The following is a 17,598-nucleotide window of genomic DNA, read 5'->3' as shown; positions in this document are numbered from 1 at the left end:
GGGTGCTCTCCTTTTTCAGCAACTGGGTTGGAGACCAGCTACAATTGGTAATAAAAGGATAGGGGAGAAAACACCTCTAAAATAAAGGGAGAAATATTTGCTGGCAGGGCTGCTTCAGGGCTGTTCATTGTGTCTAAAATCTTTGACAAAAAACTAAGCTACTTCAAAAGAGTTACTTTGTAAATGTGATATGAGTTTATTCATCAATTTAAAATTGAATTGGTACTCTGCATCAAGACGTCTCTATGGTCCTTTGTGTTTGTAGCACTTGTTGAGGTGAGTGTTAAAGATGCTTTATCACTTCAGTTGAGCTTAACATCCGGCATATTTACTGGGTGATACACTGCTTAATGTGCACAGTCAGCGTACCATAGGTGTATATTGATGTGTTAACTGATGTGAAGTGCCTCCATTCTAATTGATTTCAGTTGGGAGAGTATTCAGTTCTTCTTTGCGTTGAATTTAAAAGAAAACCACGAAAAGTTAAAATAATTCAGCTCGTTACTCCATTTGTTGTTCAGTATTCATACACAATACAGAATAAAAAAAGCATGCACTGCCTGCTGAAAATGTCCATGTGGTATCGTCTGCTTAGCAACTGCTTGATTGTGGGCTTTGTCCCACTAGTGGCAATGGTTGGCTAATAGCTAGCTCATATGTGGCAACGGCTGAAACTATTGTAGTTTTAATCAGGAAACCCTTGTTTCATGTCACTTTGCTAGACGAATCAGTCAGTTTGGTGGATTAGTCGGGTTTATAAAGGTTTTGACCTGGAAAATAGTCATGGATCTTATTGAAATGTTAAGGTATCAACAATATATATAGCAATCTACTGCTAAGGAGCATGAATGTATGTAGCAGATTTTCCCACATAACTCGTTCAAGCAATATTTTTGACTGTATTAATGAAAACTAAACTTTGCACTCATTTCAATGATCTATAAACAGGATTCTGAAGAACATGAATGTCTGTATTAAAATTCTTGGCAATATATGAAGTTGCTGAGACAAAACTGAAGGACTGAAGTGGAAAGCGACGCAACATGCTGCAAGTTTGGCAGAAACAAAAATGAAGCCATGATTTGTTATTTTAGAATATTTACTACTTATTTCATGGCCTTTTCTTCAGTCTTGTTCCAGACATCTGAGTGCTAATTCTGTTTGAGAGACTTGTAAAATAAGATAAGAAACTCTGCTGCAAAGATTAGTTGTGCAGATAATTCTTTAACCAGAAAGAAGAGGGGGAGAATACACAGTTGAGACTTCAAAATTAATGCTTTAATACGGGCAAGCAGCTTGGGTTATAACAGACAGATGCATGATTAAACAGTTCATGTCCAACAACCTACTGGCTTATATAGGGCAGTCAGTTGTCCTTGTGTTTCCCTAAATGTTCTAAATCTAACTTGTCTTGCTTTTGCTGATCTGAGCATCTTGATGCTGACTTTGCTTACACAAACAGCTTCCCCTATATGTTCTGGCCTGCTGTCAGAAATAAAGTGTTGACACTACCATATATTGACTGCTTTCCTGTCATACACGCACATAGGAACAGTCTCTAGAGATGTTTGTATCTTTACATGACAAAATCAAATCCTATCTATCTATTTTCCATTTTAATTCCATTGAACAATTACATCGATAGTACAATGGCGTTTAATCAGCATCTGCTTTTTTAATGCCGCACAGAAAGCTTCACAAACACAAGCATCAAATAAGTCTGTCAGGTGATTCAGAAATGCAAGGCTTTGCTTCATACAACCTCAGTGCTGAAACTGTGCCGCTAATGTTACTTTACTACTCAGGGCAACTGCCTTTCATTGAATTTGAAGATGTCACAGATATCAGTGTTGTATTCATTGTTCACACACAATGTTTCCCTCTCTCGTGTTATCGCAGAGCAACAAAGAGTCACTACAGATGAGTGTGATGGGTGTATTTATTTCTTCATTTATTCCCAAGTCACATTTTATTCATAGACTACCTAAACTGTAACAGTGGTTTCAAAAACCCAATTTGTGAACTTGGGAGGGGGGATATGCTCAGTGTCTGTGTGGGGAGAGATCTTACAGTCCTGAATGTGCTGACAGGCCTGTCTGGTGGGGTGTGGTTCCTGGTGGCACAGTAACGTGCTCTGTTTTAGTTGTCTTGCCCAGTCACATCATCAAATTACTTACTTTGTTCCGCTCTTTAATCATTTCTGAGTTTGAACAGCTATAATGTTATGGAGAGTTTATCATCTGCTTGTTGAATTTCCCAGCATTCCTTAGGTCTATAAAGAATTTAATCTTATATCATGTGTAAATCTGTGACACCACCCCCTGATTGTAATTACATTCTGTACAGACTTCTCTTGGAGAGAGGAGTATAACAAACTAACTATTGGTCCATGCACGATCATGACATGGATTTAATAAATTCTATTTGCATTAGCATATTAATTAGAGTCACACATCGTTGCCACATGGAACACGTAGTCCATTCATGCTTATCTGACACACATTTTGATACATCCTCATCCAGCAGATGAAAGAAAACTCCTTGCTCATGCATATATTTTCACCTAATTCCATTGCTCTATCCAGACTGCTGTCACTTTCTCTGAATAACCACCATTTATATGAAAAATGAAGTTACTTGATATGCATTATAAATAGCTGTGCTGTGATTGGACGAGGCCAGATTCTACTGCAAGCTCTTCCGTATAGCAACAGCCCCCACCCATCTCTTCTTCTCGCCTTTTCTCCCTGGAATCCCCCTTTTCTCCTCCCCCCTCCCATCTCCTTTCCTCTTTCAAAAATGCAGAGAGACCTCCATGTGGCTTCACCACTTTCCCATAATGCACCGGTGCTGCCACTGGTTTTAGATAGGTGTATGTGTAGTGGAGGCTCCTCTCCCCTTTTCACCCCTCCCTTCTCCTCCAAGCTCTAGCCAGACTTGCCCCCCCCAGCTCCCACTGCTGCGGCAGCATCTGGATGTGGTCACCATGGAAACGACAACGGGTCTGACCCTACCCCCTCTCCTTCCCTTCTCGCTCCACGCAGACTCTCTCCCTCTTACACAGACACAGCGCCTCTGCCCCTCCTATACCCCCTCTCCTTCTCTTAAGCTTTTTTTTTTTCTGTGTGCGCCTAGCTACGTTTCCTTCAAGCTTGACCTGGATTCTGCGTGTACCACCATGTCTGTGTGATAATGATACAGAAAGAGGGGTGGACATGGTCAACTGACCTGCTTCCAGGAACTGGATGTGGTCAAACTCAGAACTTGAAATAACCTCCTTTCATCTGATCTATTCTCCTTTACTTCTTCCTCTGTTTTATCTGTTTTCTCTCTCCTCACCACTATTGCTTTCATTTGTTTTTTTCCTGCCATCTTCTTCTGCTTCTTTTTTTTGCTTTAATCTCTTCTTTTCTCTTATCCCTATCTTGAATCCACACTTTACTTCTCAATACTCCTAAATTTTCTTCTACCCAATACCCCCCCCCCCATCACTGCTTTCTACTCCCTACCCTTGCACTTTAGGAAAAAGGCAAGTGCTTTAAAAGCATGAAAAACAGAGTCAGCTGTGTCCTCCCTCCTCCATCACTGTACTCAACATTACACCCTGAGCCACTCTGCAAGCCCATCTCTTCCTCCACAACCCCCTCCTTCCCAAATCCTCATCTCCCTCTTCAACTGATTGTTTGAACAAAGATAGCAGAATTATGATGACATATTTCTTCATATATTCTTTTTTTGTTTTTGTCACATTGACGTATGTAGCTCCTAAACATGGTATTTACTGTGCATTTCCGTTTTCTTGGCTTTTTTTTGCAGCCCGGCAGCAATGTACGCACATGAATCTGCAGACCCACACTTTGCCTGATATGAGTCATAGCCATCATTGATTCAAATACAGGTTTCTTCTATAGACAGAAGAGTCTGCAGGGGTAGCAGCATGGGAGTTGTGGGCTGCTCATCTATCAGAAAAGACTAGTCATTAATCCTGGATTTTCATTAATTCATTTGTGTCTGCTTTATCTAAAACATCTTTGGTATATGAAAAAATGTCTTAGCTTAATTTGTTAATTTTTTTTCTGTTAACAGTTTCATTTGCACAATCATTTAATTAATTTCTGATGTTTACAGTACGTGTGATTATTCCCTCCTGAGAGCTTTTGAGCTCTTGTGTATTTTATTTTGAATTGTGTGTGCCCGGGAAGATCATCAGGGATTTAACAGAAGTTAATGGGATTCCAAAAATAGAACGAAAAATAGTTCTGCATGCAGAACACAACACAAACAAAAGAGCATGAGGTTCAACCAGTCTCAGTCAAAAGCTACATAAACAGACAAGAGCATACCTAAATATTTATCACTTTTAAAGCTGAAATAACAAAAAGTCAGATGACATTGTGGATATTTTTTACTTCTGAAAACACTGAATGCACACTGTAGAGTCACATTGTAATGTGAGCCAGATCTAATGTTATATATATATATAGTAGGAAGGTTATACACTATGAAAGTGGAGGCAGATACAATGGCAGCCGTCCCTGTTTTACCAGATAGCAAAAACCAATGCGGTTTCTGGTAAAGCAGTAAGGCTTACCACCTGTTGGTTAACAAGGGAATGCATCTTATATTAGGCAGTCTTCGTCTGCAGTGCTTTCATTTTCATATTCATGTCTCACAACTTGGGAGTGTGACAGCTATTTACTTTGATACATGATGTACGGCTCGGAAAGGAGGGAAAATAACAGCCCTAAGAGAGTGTGCCATGATCAAATTAGTCTTTCTAATTCAATCTGTTCACAGCATTTGGACTCCATCATGGTTTATTCAGTAAGGTGAGCATACTAATTGGGTCCCTATTTTTCTCTCCCTCCTTTTTTTTCTGTTTTCACCTTCTTTTGCACATTGACTGACCACCCCCCCACCTCCCACCCCCCACCCCCACCTCAACCTCATCTCCCAACCTCCACACACCCCTTTGCCTGCTTGCCCTGCTTTTAATCTTGTTCACCCACCCTGCCCTTCCCTGTGTCATCTTCCTGTAAAACCTTTTCGAACCCTTCTCTGGGGTCTCTTCTATCTACTCGGTCACTGTAGTAGAGCTTGTGGACCAGCAGAGGGTGCTCAGAACAGGCTGCTTGGTGACAGGGGTACACACTCCACCCGTACGGCGTAACAGCAAGCTGGCCACCCTGGGGCGAATCTTCAAGCCCTGGAAGTGGAGGAAAAAGAAAAATGAGAAGCTCAAGCAGAGTTCCACAGGTAGGATGGATAGTGTCAGGGTGGTGGGAGGCCAAAGATTTCCGCACTGACACCCATGAAACCACATTTGTCCTCATGCAATTGAGGTTAGGAAAAGAGAATGAGCGGGTGTTGGTGAGGAGATACAGCAAGATATGATTCTGAAACTGTTTGAATAAAGTCATTCATTCTCAATTGAGCCCAAATAGCCCTATACAGTGTAATTTATATGTAAAAACAAAAACTGGAAAGGAAAAAATGCACAACTCGCTGTAGCCTTATACTTTTAGAACAAATTATCATTTTCAAGGGCTAAACATCCCTCTCTTACTTTTATTAGAAAAAAATTCAACATCATTTTTGCAGATCAGATATAAAAATTGAAAAACAAGCCACCTAAGAAAACAAGCTGACGTTTGGAAGTCATAACTAGAATCATTAAAGAGTCATCTTACCATTAAGTAGAAATGCAGCCGCACCTACTGTGCTGTCTCTCAAGGTTAAATTAAATTTTCTATCCAGGACATCCACGATTGCATGTGTTGTTCTTCTTTTGGCCAACAAAAGGAAAATATTTGCATGCCATTTTATTTGAAAATAGACAAATCAAATGTGGAACGATGAAATTAGTCTTTTGGAGTTCTGGAAATACCTTCACAACAGTGTTAAGTGTCATTGAGGACCTTCTTTACACTGACACATAAGAGACAAAAGCCCCAACCGCATCAGACAAAGGTGTAACATAAACTCCAAAATTCTAAAACTTTGTGAAATGATAGCACAATTTGATCAGATTCTCACTGTATCATGTGGTTTGAAGTTGATAAACATTATGGATTTGCCACACAGTCACCTTGTATGTCTGCTTTTAAAAGCAGCTTTGTAGTTGCTGGACACAAACCTAAATGTGATGCTCTTGCTGTAATGGAGAGGGCTACTGTATGAAGGTGACTTTAAGAGTGAATGTCATTTAGTGAAATCTGTTCGTGACATCATTGTCCATTGAAAGGCTGCAAGCTGATTGGTTCATTGGTTTCCTCAGATAAACTGGGTGTAGATTTATGTCATGTGTATATTTTTAATCGAATATTGTATTCTTATCTCAACAACTAGCTGGATAATAAAGGTGTTCCTCCACCTGATCACTTATATCTGATCCAAGAGTAAATGGTGCTTTCTCCATTCACAGATGTAGCATTGTCCAGTGGACTTCTGTGCCACGACCCTTGCTCTCCAACCCAGGGCTGCTGCTCAGATGGTGCAGTCTTGCTCGGAGGATTCGGGGGGTCTTTAAATCAAAACCTCACAGTCAGCAGTGTGGAATATCTTGGTCCTGAGGAGGAGCTTACCCCATCAGGTAGGACAGTCGCTCAAGTACAATCATTAAAATCAGCGGACATCATAGCTCATCAAAAGCTACAGATATAGGGAAAACAAATTTGTGAAGGGGCAGGGTGTCTTCAGCTGAACTTTGAAAGATCAATATGAGATTGTTGAAAACTGCTGTTTTATAAATTGGCTCAAACTGCTCAACTGCTTGAATTAGCAATTAACATTTTGTGGTAGCTTCCTCAGATAAATGCGTTTGTGTTTGATATGCACCACTAGAGGGTAGCAAAGACAACTGAATGCCATTTTCCACTCTTATCAGCCCTAAGAAGCCTGTCATATGTGTACTCATACAACATTGTAAGAAAGAAATGTAAGAAACAGTACAGCATTTTAGAAATTGTTGTCATTGTGCATCTGGTCCATCAGGCATGTTTATTCTAATTGCTTTCCAAAAATTTGCCTGATCAAATTGCACTCCAGCTATCACCCAATTTTTTTTAATTTTATTTTGGCTTGTATTGTCCAATCTTTGTTCGATGTTTTTTCATTAGTTATATTAATTAAAGCATGATGGTAAAGTGACTGGTGCATAGGGACCTACTCATTAAAACACTTTTTTTACAGTTACAATATATATGTTCTCTATGCGGTAAAACCTTCATTTGCATTTTAAATGTTTTTTAATTGTCCCTCAGTAGCTGCACCTCTCCAGGATTGTGAACGAGAGGAGGAGAATGCATCGCTATCGGAGGATGAGGGAGAGGAAGAAGTGCACCCAGCTGGGGATCTACCTGAGGGGCTGCAGGACATGGAAGACCAGATGGAAGACAGATCTGAGGAAGAGATTCCTCCAGGAACTTCACCACCACAAGTACCTCCAAAACTTTTGTCCCAGCTGACTGCTGGAGACGGTGAGTGCCGGGAGCCTTTTCATTCTGATTTAAAGAGAAAATGTATACACATAATAGCTGCGTAAACCTGTTTCTTCTCATATGGGTAAACATTTTAAAACGTAGTAAGATTGAAGATAGAAAAGACATACAGATTTGTATCTCAAAACTTCTTTGAATGCCTTAAGAAGTGTAAATATGGTGTGGCTTTAACAGTGACCAGATCTCTATAGAATAAAATGCCATTCTCATATTTTAGGGACAAGTCCTACAATATTTCAGTGTTTAAACATGTCATTAAACATAAAAGTCCTGCAGAAACCAGTAGTATAGTTAAGTCAGCAGCACAGGTTGAAGTACAGCATAAAATGTCAACATATTTATGTGACTCAGTTTGTTGACAGTAACATGGCATCATTTTTTGAGCAGGATTTCACTTTTGAAGCTGGTTTACCTTTACATGCAGTTGGGTAGTTCAGTCTATATTTAGATATAGATATTTAGATATAGACAGACCAACTGTCTATAACTGGTCTATATCTAAATATAGACAGACATATCTAAATATTAGAAACCTCCAAAGACTCATAAGATACAATAAGTTTGAGAGCTCATGAGAGGACGGAAAAAATAATTTTGCAACATAAATTCATCTGACTTTTAATTTTATTTAAACCTTGGCTTTTATTGTAGCAGTGATATATGACAAAATACAAGTTTTCTGTATTCTTTTATATAAAATCCTAATAAGTAATCCTGGTAAGTACGATGTATATTCAAGAAATATATCTGATACTTTAAAAAAATGTATTGAATAAATGTAATGAAGTAGAATGTACAGTATATCCCCATTGAAATATGATATATGTTGAAGGGCAAAAGCACAAAAATTGAGAGCCTCAAAGTACATAAACTTCTCTGTACTTTGGTAAAGTACTGGACTAAATGTACACCTTAATTTGACACCACCATCAAAACTGTATATGAGGGAACATGTTTTGGAAGAGTGGTGCTTTTGGAAGATGCAGCTTTATAAAGAGTTGCCTCTCCCTGTCAAAGGCCAGCTTCCCACTAATTTTAGCCATAGACTTTGTGGTTTTAGATAGGCCCATGCGTGAAGCAGCCTTCCTTCTAGTTAGCGCTTGTATGTCGTTTCAGTTGTCGTACACTTGGTACAGACATCACTGTGACATTTTCAGACATTGAACATACAGTCCAAAGAAGAGTCTGAATTCTCAAAAATAAATATGGAAACTTGTGTTCAAACAATTAGCTAACCATCCCAAACCTGCTGACAAATAAAGATAAGATAAAGATAATACAACAAGTATAATATATTTAAATGATTAACAATCACTGTTGATGTGTTCATCCTCTCTTGACAGATTCAGGACCTATGTCACTCCCTGCTCACCTGCCCAACTCCTACCTCCCTAAGGAACCTCCACCCAGGGCCACAGAAAGTCTAACTTCAATGACGCTGCCTCTACGAGGGTCTCTGATCAACCCCTCAGGGTCCCCACACCTAGGCAATATTATACACCCTCCCATGCCCCCCAGCTGTATCATGGAGGAACTGCAGAGAGCCTTTGCTTCCAAGAATAGGCAGGAGAGGTTAGTTTTCATATTTGTGTTTACATGAAATGATGCTTCATTACCCTCAATGCTGGACTGCCACAAGGCTCTGTTTGTGGTAAATTACTACAGACATTAAGCATTAACACCCTTCTTCCTTCTCTGTAAGAATGTCCATTTGTTGAAGATTTTATGCTCCTCAGGCTGACTTCTGTCCACGGTTGAACTTTCACTCAGTAGTCATATTCATCACTGAACTCAAAATATGAAAACTAAGTTAGTCTTTCTTTTCAACTAAAAAAACTGTCATCCTGTCAGCAGTTGGTACTTTGTTTGGAAAGACCCTGCACAGTAACACTACCTTATCATTACTCCAGAAGCCAAAACCAATGAGGATATTTTTACAATATTTATCTACAGTATAAAGTCAAAGCTTTTAAACTATGTCGCAGCTCTTTTCAGGTGTGCATGTAACAGTCAACATTCGGATACAAGAAGGTGTGTCCAAACTTTTGACTGGTGCTGGACAACCTATTACTAGGTTTATGTGACCTTTGCCGTGTTATGACTGTCTGCAGATTGTGTTGTCTCATTATGACTGATTTATATTCTTGGTTAGGTCTTGGAAAATAGATATTTGTCTAAATGAAAATATTTCACAAAAATGATAACAGTGAAAAACAAATATCTATTTCTGATGTTAAAGCAGTGGATGGCTTTGATGAAAGGCTCATATACTATACAGTTTTTACAGACTATGATCAATTTTACTGCATTTTGTGATAGTTGGTTTGGTAGCTCTGGAGACTTTTGCCTGCAAATCTCTAATTTCTTTCAGTGTAACCACTCTAACATCCAATTTTAAAATTTCCCCCAAATATAAAATGTAATATTTGGCTAAGTGTTGTTTCTCAACTTTTGATATTAGTTCACCATTTGTCCTCCTGTGTGTGTCTCTTCAGTGTCCATGAAGGGTGTGAGCAGGGCTCACCCCAACGACTGTGGTGCTCTGATGGACGACTCTCTCGCTCCTGCAGCTCTGAGAACCAACACACGTCTTCTTTCGGGGTCAGCTGTGGGGGAGTTGGAGGGTCCGACTGGCCCAAGAAGGAAGCGGAGGAGAACAAGGAGAATGTACGGCTGGACCAGTGCTTCTCCAACTCCTCAGGCCTCCCTTTTGACCTGGAGAGCTGGAACGAGTCTGTCATTTCTGGTGGGTTGCAGAACTTTAAAGAGGGACTTCAAATGCAAACTGTAACCATTTACATATTTGTACATTCTTGTACATAAACCAATTATTCTTATTGGTTTTGAAATTGATAACAATGAGATTGAACATGAACATATTACTGTCTCACTGCAGTGTTATATCTAGAGCAACCAGTGCCAAGCAATACTACTTGATGCCTCTTGGCTGCAGATTTGCTGTTGTGTTAGTAAGTTTGTGGAATTTAATTACAGTAAGCAAAGGTGTTGGCAACTTGCAGTTTAAAACTGCACAAATATGGAACGTGTAATGCCAAAGGATTTGTTCAGAAGGCCACAAGATTTAGCACTCCCACTGGGCGTTCCTCTTACTTCTACAAAGTAAAGCACACAGGCAAAGTTACAAACAAGCTGGTGAAAACAGTGACACATTTATATGCCTTAAATCTCAATGTCAAGGCTATAGACCAAAATGGACTTAAAAAAAGAGTGAACTTTGATTTAAGGTTCCTTGTTAGATTGACACAGAGTTGTTACATTTCCGGGGAGATGTACGTAGGGTTGCAAAAAATCTACGGCATACACTAAGGCCCAATCCCAATTCTCTTCCCTTGGCCCTGCCTCTAAATTTGCAAAGATAAAGTGCCCTTTTTCTACTTTTGCACAGAGAATAGTGGTCATTTCAACCTTCAACCAAGTGCTTTTTGGGGCAATTTTGATGGCTAAATAACCACTGCTTCTGTGTCCCCGTGGCCAAGTGATGGGGCCGAGGGATTTGGCCTCTGATAAAGGGTATACAGCTGCAACATAGACTCTGTATATATCTGACTTTGATGCACAAATTAAGCTTTACATGACATGAAACATAGTTCCTCGTGAAGGTTCTATGTGTTCCTGTTCACCGTAACAACTTCATAAGACCAAATACTTCCAAACTTCACCAAAAACAGTGAACATTTTGTGTGGATATTTGTTGAGAGTAAGTGGTCTATTGGAATGCTCTATCTGTTTATAGTATGTCTTTGCCTATTGTCGGGATATGAACAAATGCTTCTAAAGCTCCACTAAAGTTTATAATAAGATTGTGTTTTGTGGTCTGATGTGTGTGGGTTCAGGCACACTTCCTCGCAGGCTAAGGAAGGAGTTGCTAGCTGTTAAACTACGGAACAGGCCCAGCAAGCAGGAACTGGAGGACAGAAATATCTTCCCAGCACGGAGCGATCAGGAGCGGCAGGAGATTCGCCAGCAGATCGAGATGAAACTTGCCAAGTAAGAAACAGAGCAGAAGTTTCTCTAGATTCCCGTGTATGCCACAGAACTGTTATGGATGAATCAGGCTGGATAATGAATTTAGTCATGTAAAAAGGAGACATTTTAACAGAGCTACAGACAGCGATTTCTGTGTTGTTAATAGTCCAACAATGAAATCACATGGCAGATCTGCATAATGTTTTTGTTTCCTTCTGGTAAACCTATGGTGTATGCATAATTACATGAGTTACATAACACTTAGGAGGAGGAGGACGACGTGAGATTTAAGAAAAAGAATCAGATCTAACAGGATTATCAAACTGTTTTACTCAGTGTTGATTCATCTTGGGCTATCTACTGCTGCTCAGAGGAGCCTGTTGGAATTTAATATCTTATTACTCCAGGCAAGCCCTCATTCTGAGAAGCTTCTTTATGATATTCCATCCCAGCAGTGAAACATTTTAACTAAAACTAAGAAGATTCCCAGTGGGAGCTGGGGGGTGGAAGGTAATGGTACATACATCATAAGGGAATTGGTGAAAAGCATGAAAATCACAGAACTCTTTTGCCAATTTTCAAATTACCATCACTCTCAGTTGTTTTCAGAGCACTGCTTTTATAGAAGAAGCACCGTGGACGATTATATGTGCCCCTCACAACAAGAACATTAATCCAGTTAATTTTTCCCTGAACAACTGAGATACTTCTTTTCCACAGACTGACAGTAGTTATCTATCTTGTGTGAATGTGTCACATGGCTCGGGCTCTTTAACACCAGCATATCAAACAAAGGGCACACCACAGTGTTACATAACCTGCAGTGCAATAATTCACAGCCAAGCACAAAGTGCCACCCACACTTCCCAGAGATGATAATCCATCGTCTGTCTGAAGACAGCTATTAATACAGCCTATTCCTCTATTCTTAGATGCACTGGAGGAAAAGATTATTATAAAAAAGATATTATTTGAACAAAGGTATTCACAGGTTTGCAAGCAAAGAGCAGGGCGAATACATGCAGTATGAGTGCAGCTTGCATAAGAACCAGCTGGGTCAGTGTTATAAAGCTAAGAGGTCCCACATGCAGCAGAGCAATAAAAGAGGCCACAGCTTATGTAAAGACCTAGTTCTACAAAACACAGAGTTCAGCTGATGTTCTCTTTTTAATCTCTGGTATACATAACATGTTTACCTGTACAAAATGAATGATCTGGGATCTGGGAGTTTTTCAAGATAGTGTATGTGTATTTCAGTGCAACAGAATTGTGGAGGATAATCCTTGCTAGTTATTTCAAATATAGGTTAAGTTGTATATATCCCACATTTATAAAGAATGACAAAATATAACAGTCCATACACTCCACTAAATTGCTGATTTCAACCATCACTTTAGCGCTTTATATCTAATCTTCTTTCTCCACCATAACCTACACCAACAGTACAATTGTTGCAGATCAAGCAGAAAGGGGACTTATGATGGATAATGACACACTATCTCTCTGCTGTATCAATGATAGATGACCTTTCTATCTTTAGAGGCTCCAGACCTGGCACAGTGCTGCAACCTCACTCCACTATTTCTAATCTTAGCTCCTGAAACTGTTCAATAATGCATCTCCGCATGCGCCCCCGCCCATCCTCAAATGTCGGGGGGTTATATCAGCAGAAATAATAGCATGGTAGAAGAGGCCCTGCTACTGTATTTGAAGAAAGACTTCAGCTGAGAATGACAAATTCTGCCTCCTTGGTGCAGTTGGCAGCTGAAATAACGACCGAGACCCACCCACGTTATTCTTTTGTTTGGAGATTTCATTCCTCCTCTGGCTGGTATATTTATAATTTTTTAGTCCCACTCACAGGACATCCTTAGCGATCAAATGGAAATATATTCTGACGATGTTTGTTTCCGGTGCGTCATCACGGTATTCTGGGAATTTCTGGTAAAATCTTACAATTTTTGTAAGATTCTGTGTTGAAAGCAGTGGGTGTAGGTCACTGCAGTGAGTCAGTGTAGAGAAGGTAGGGCATTCTCAGTTACCTGAATAAACCATATTCTGTAACCTGACAGCAGCACTTGATTATGTTAGAATAGATTAACATGTCAGTTTTTTCTGCTAAAATAGTGTTTGATTTATTCAGGCAGCTGTTTGTTTCTAAAAATAGCCACAGATTCTCCTGTAAAACACATACAACACTGTGTGTAGTAGTGAAATCCCCCTCCTCTCCGTGTTACTAGGCAGAAGTGAGGCTTTCTGTAGGAAGGCTCCATTGTCTTCAAGATACCAAGTGCTGTTGCTAAGCAACTCTCCGACCCGGTCAATACTACAGTAGATGCTCAAATGTGCTGGGGCATTGGTAGTGATTTTCCGTTTAGTCTGTTTAAGACGCAACATTGATGGAGCTGTGGAAACACTCTGTTCCTCAGTTTGTTTATCAGAGTAGTGAAGCAACAGAAACCTCAGGTTTAGCTGTTTACCACATGATGAGATTTAGATTGTAGCACAAGCACCTGATTTGATGTAAATCAGCTTTGAATAGAAGGACGAACTTTGAACACAGGCTAAAAGATAAAGAGAGGTAAAACTGGACAGAAACTGTATTTACTTTTTTTTATAGAAAATTCACATGAGATAATGATGGAATTCCTGCTTAGTTATCTTTTTTTATCAATACTCCTATGTCCCTCCTCTATTCACACTTCTCAGAAGAGAACTCATCAAAGGACTCATGCTGTTGAATTATTCCTCGCACTATTTATGGATGTCTAGTCATCTGCGTTAATTAACGAAGATTCAAGGCCTTGCTGTACTCATTATACAATACAGTATTGAACAGAAACAGTATTTGGGTGGGGCCGGAGACAAAATAGATATTGCGGCCAATTATGTAAAGAAAACCAAGAGACATGCCAGTTTACACAATACAGCTGAGAACTGCTGTCGGTGGAATTTGTTGTAACACAGATATTATTCAAGATGGTTCAAGTCTCTTTCAAATTCTGTTAACAGATTTTTTTTATTTAAATCGCACGAGTTAATATTTCTGTCTGTGATAAACTGACTTACACACACAATGTATAAAGGACCACTGTGCATTCTTTGTTTACGTGTCGTGTGTGTCCAGGTCTCAGTTCATGTGACCTAACTTTGATCTTTAACAGGGCAGAACTATAAAGTGTCCAAGTCTTTGCAGGGGTGAGGGGATAAAGTGAGTCCTGCTGTGTGCAGGCATTCAGTCCTTTCTGTACTTTCCACCTCTGAAGGTGTTCTGTGGTGTGTCCCACATGCTGTCTGAAGCTGAGCCCTTTATGCAGCTCACATTTATTATTTACACTAAGAACACACACAGTGATTCTGGGAAGAAAAAAGAAGACTTTAAAGACCTTTTTGAATGCTTTGATGGTGGTGGAGCACCTCACAGCTGTGCTTAAACTTTGGCTACGAAGGCAATAAAGGCATTTTATTGCAGTGAGGTTTAATCATTTGTTGAACGGTTTTTTTTATAAATTTTTTCTTTCCTTTAAAAAAATAATATTGAACAAACTGCAGTTCATTTAAATGAACTGGAGCAACAAAGTGAGAAATAACACAGCGATCTTCACGAGGAGAATGTTGGGGATGCCTTGAGTGGGAGCATGATAAGCCCCGCCTCCAAGCGATTATGCATGCAGTAACCAGGGAGACTAGGGGAGTCGCGCCTCACCAGCCCATCACGACCCACTTCAAAAGCGCCTGTGGCGTGGATAGTAGAGAGGAGAGCCTGCGCCTGTGCCGTGGCAGTGTAGAGTTTTTGCAGCTGCACCTGAAATGCCGCTCGGCGACATCGGGAAATAATCTAGTTGAGAATTCTCAAACAGGAGAATTTGCGCTTCTTTGACTATTCCAGATGTGGGGAGCGCCTCTGCCGAAGCATCACAGCCGCGGTTTGGATGCGAGATGGAAACATAGGGGATTCCTCTCGAGAACGCGCACAGTGAAGAAACTGCTGCCGGTTTAGAATTTTTTTAAAAAGAAGATAAGACTGGAGCAACTTAAGCGAAAATGGTTCAAAACGTGGTTTTGGTGTTTCTCCGCAGGAGACTGAGCCAGAGACCGAATGTGGAGGAGCTGGAGAGTCGGAACATTTTGAAACGTGAGTCCAAACAACCACCTCCCCGATGCCAACATTTACTCTTTTCTAGTCCTCATTAAAAGAAAAAAAGGGGAGACAGGGGTTGTATTAAAGATAAATAGTGCATACAGTTGTCTTGGATTTTAATGTCTGTTCTTTTTCTTTTTTTTTTTAATTCCAGAGAGAAATGATCAGACGGAACAAGAGGAGAGGAGGGAAATCAAACAGCGCCTAAACAGAAAGGTGTGATTTGGTGGACATTTAGACTCTGCTTACTACACACCTCATATGGCCCTAACCGCCAATGAATGCATTTTACTTTTCAGCTCAACCAGCGGCCAACAGTAGATGAACTCCGGGACAGAAAGATTCTGATCCGCTTCAGTGACTACGTGGAGGTGGCCAAAGCTCAGGACTATGACAGAAGAGCAGACAAGCCTTGGACTCGTCTCTCAGCAGCAGACAAGGTGCGTGTTTGCATGGATTAGTCATATAATGACCTTTATGACCTGACACAAATCATGTGGATTTAGCGCCAAAATAAGTTTACTATTTAGGTCAGGGATTACAAAAAAATCCCCAAATTCTGTGAAGTATCCTTCTAGACTATCAGCATTGGATGTTGCTTTTAATCGGATAATCTCGCCAAATCCCCACTTCTCTTGAAAATAATTAAAATTTTTGGCTGATTATGGTTTTTGTCCCTCCTCTGCTCTCACTTTAATGTCCATGTGTTGAAGCACCCAAGTGGCTGGGGACGCACTCAGGAATTCACTGATGGTGTTTGTGTTCTTCCCCACAGGCTGCAATCAGAAAAGAGCTGAATGAGTTCAAGAGCACCGAGATGGAAGTGCACGCCTCAAGCAAACACCTAACGAGGTCGGTATTCTGAAGTGTACGTCGGGGGGGTAGTGTTGGGAAATGCATGCGCTCTCTATTCTGGGATGCAGCAGTCTAAATATAGCTCTCATTGCTCATCCAGAAAGCACTAGTGAGCTAAAGATAGATGGGCGTGCTTTTAAATTGGAGGGGGAGGTTGTTCCTTTGGAGAGCTTGACAATGATTACACGCCACCGTGTCCTTGGCTGAGCTCATTTGGAAAGTGAGTCCTCGTGATTTGTACGAGTGACCCAGTGGGAGGACAAGAGGAGAGTACGTGCCAAGCCCCTCATCACATGTAATTACTGTGCTAAAAATAGCTCTTCAGTAGTGAACCTGCAATAGACGCATAGACAAAGGCTGCCTCTGCTCTCACCATTTTTTTTTTACAGTTTTTCTTCATCTTTGTCTCCCCAGGTTCCACCGACCATGAAAGTGGGCTTTCTTCTGTGAAGAAATGCTGAGCTTAGAAATTTCCTGAAGCTGCTAGATGCTGCTCAGTGGTGACCGTTCAAAGAGCCTGGAGCCTTTTCGTCTTCAGCGTGTCTTTAATTTTCTTCCAGCACCCTCATATTATCGGTATGAAGGAGCGGGTGTAGGAGAAAAGATGATGGTGGCTTGCACCAGTGTGTCCTGGAGACTGCTGGATGCAACGTGGACGCCAGCAGGTGGAAGAGACTTTGGTGGAGCCTCTGACTCTCAGGACAAGAGTGGAGGAGAAAACAATCTTGTCATTCAGTCGTTGTTTTTTTTTTAACTAATTCATGGACTTATTTGACAAAGCGGAGTGAACCCGTGTAGTGGGAAGAAGTTGTGCATGTGACCGGCTTCACTTTTTCTTAACTGATGTGTCACTTGACTGTGTAGACTGTGCAGTCTGGGGAGTTATTGTTGGGGAGGAATTTGATATGAACTGTACATACAGTATGTCAGTTGAATTGGGACCGTCAATGTCTTCACTGAAAAGAGAAATACCTTTGTAAGCACTACTTGTCTTCAAAATACACCTTTTTTTAAGAATGGCTTCTGCAATTTTTTCTCCAAACAATTTTATTTGCAAGCAAGTTAATAAGTTATAAAAAAAATCAGTTGATACATCAAAGATCTTGAATATATTAG

The 17,598-nt window shown here is 40.4% G+C and overlaps 1 protein-coding gene across 2 annotated transcripts in view; it reads left to right on the top strand.

Annotated features, from left to right (window-relative positions):
• phactr3a (phosphatase and actin regulator 3a) overlaps positions 1 to 17,499 on the top strand; it is a 32,184-nt gene extending 14,685 nt beyond the window's left edge. The window contains exons 2-12 of one of the 2 annotated variants that reach the window (XM_072367829.1): positions 5,092 to 5,256; positions 6,425 to 6,592; positions 7,266 to 7,478; positions 8,843 to 9,071; positions 9,995 to 10,245; positions 11,354 to 11,507; positions 15,566 to 15,621; positions 15,782 to 15,843; positions 15,927 to 16,067; positions 16,403 to 16,479; positions 16,897 to 17,499. In XM_072367829.1, the coding sequence (XP_072223930.1) occupies positions 5,092 to 5,256; positions 6,425 to 6,592; positions 7,266 to 7,478; positions 8,843 to 9,071; positions 9,995 to 10,245; positions 11,354 to 11,507; positions 15,566 to 15,621; positions 15,782 to 15,843; positions 15,927 to 16,067; positions 16,403 to 16,479; positions 16,897 to 16,912 (1,532 nt within the window). In that variant the 3' untranslated portion in view covers positions 16,913 to 17,499. Of the gene's footprint in view, positions 1 to 5,091; positions 5,257 to 6,424; positions 6,593 to 7,262; positions 7,479 to 8,842; positions 9,072 to 9,994; positions 10,246 to 11,353; positions 11,508 to 15,565; positions 15,622 to 15,781; positions 15,844 to 15,926; positions 16,068 to 16,402; positions 16,480 to 16,896 lie in introns of both variants that reach the window. The other variant, XM_072367828.1, reaches the window with a different exon arrangement.
• The last annotated feature ends 99 nt before the right edge of the window (positions 17,500 to 17,598 follow it).

Source organism: Leuresthes tenuis, unplaced genomic scaffold, assembly GCF_036924035.1.
Source record: "Leuresthes tenuis unplaced genomic scaffold, fLeuTen1.0.hap1 SCAF_16, whole genome shotgun sequence".
In the NCBI taxonomy this organism is placed as follows: Eukaryota; Metazoa; Chordata; class Actinopteri; order Atheriniformes; family Atherinopsidae; genus Leuresthes; species Leuresthes tenuis.
Note: the sequence above shows the minus strand (reverse complement) of the source record. Positions and strands in the feature narration are given on the sequence as shown.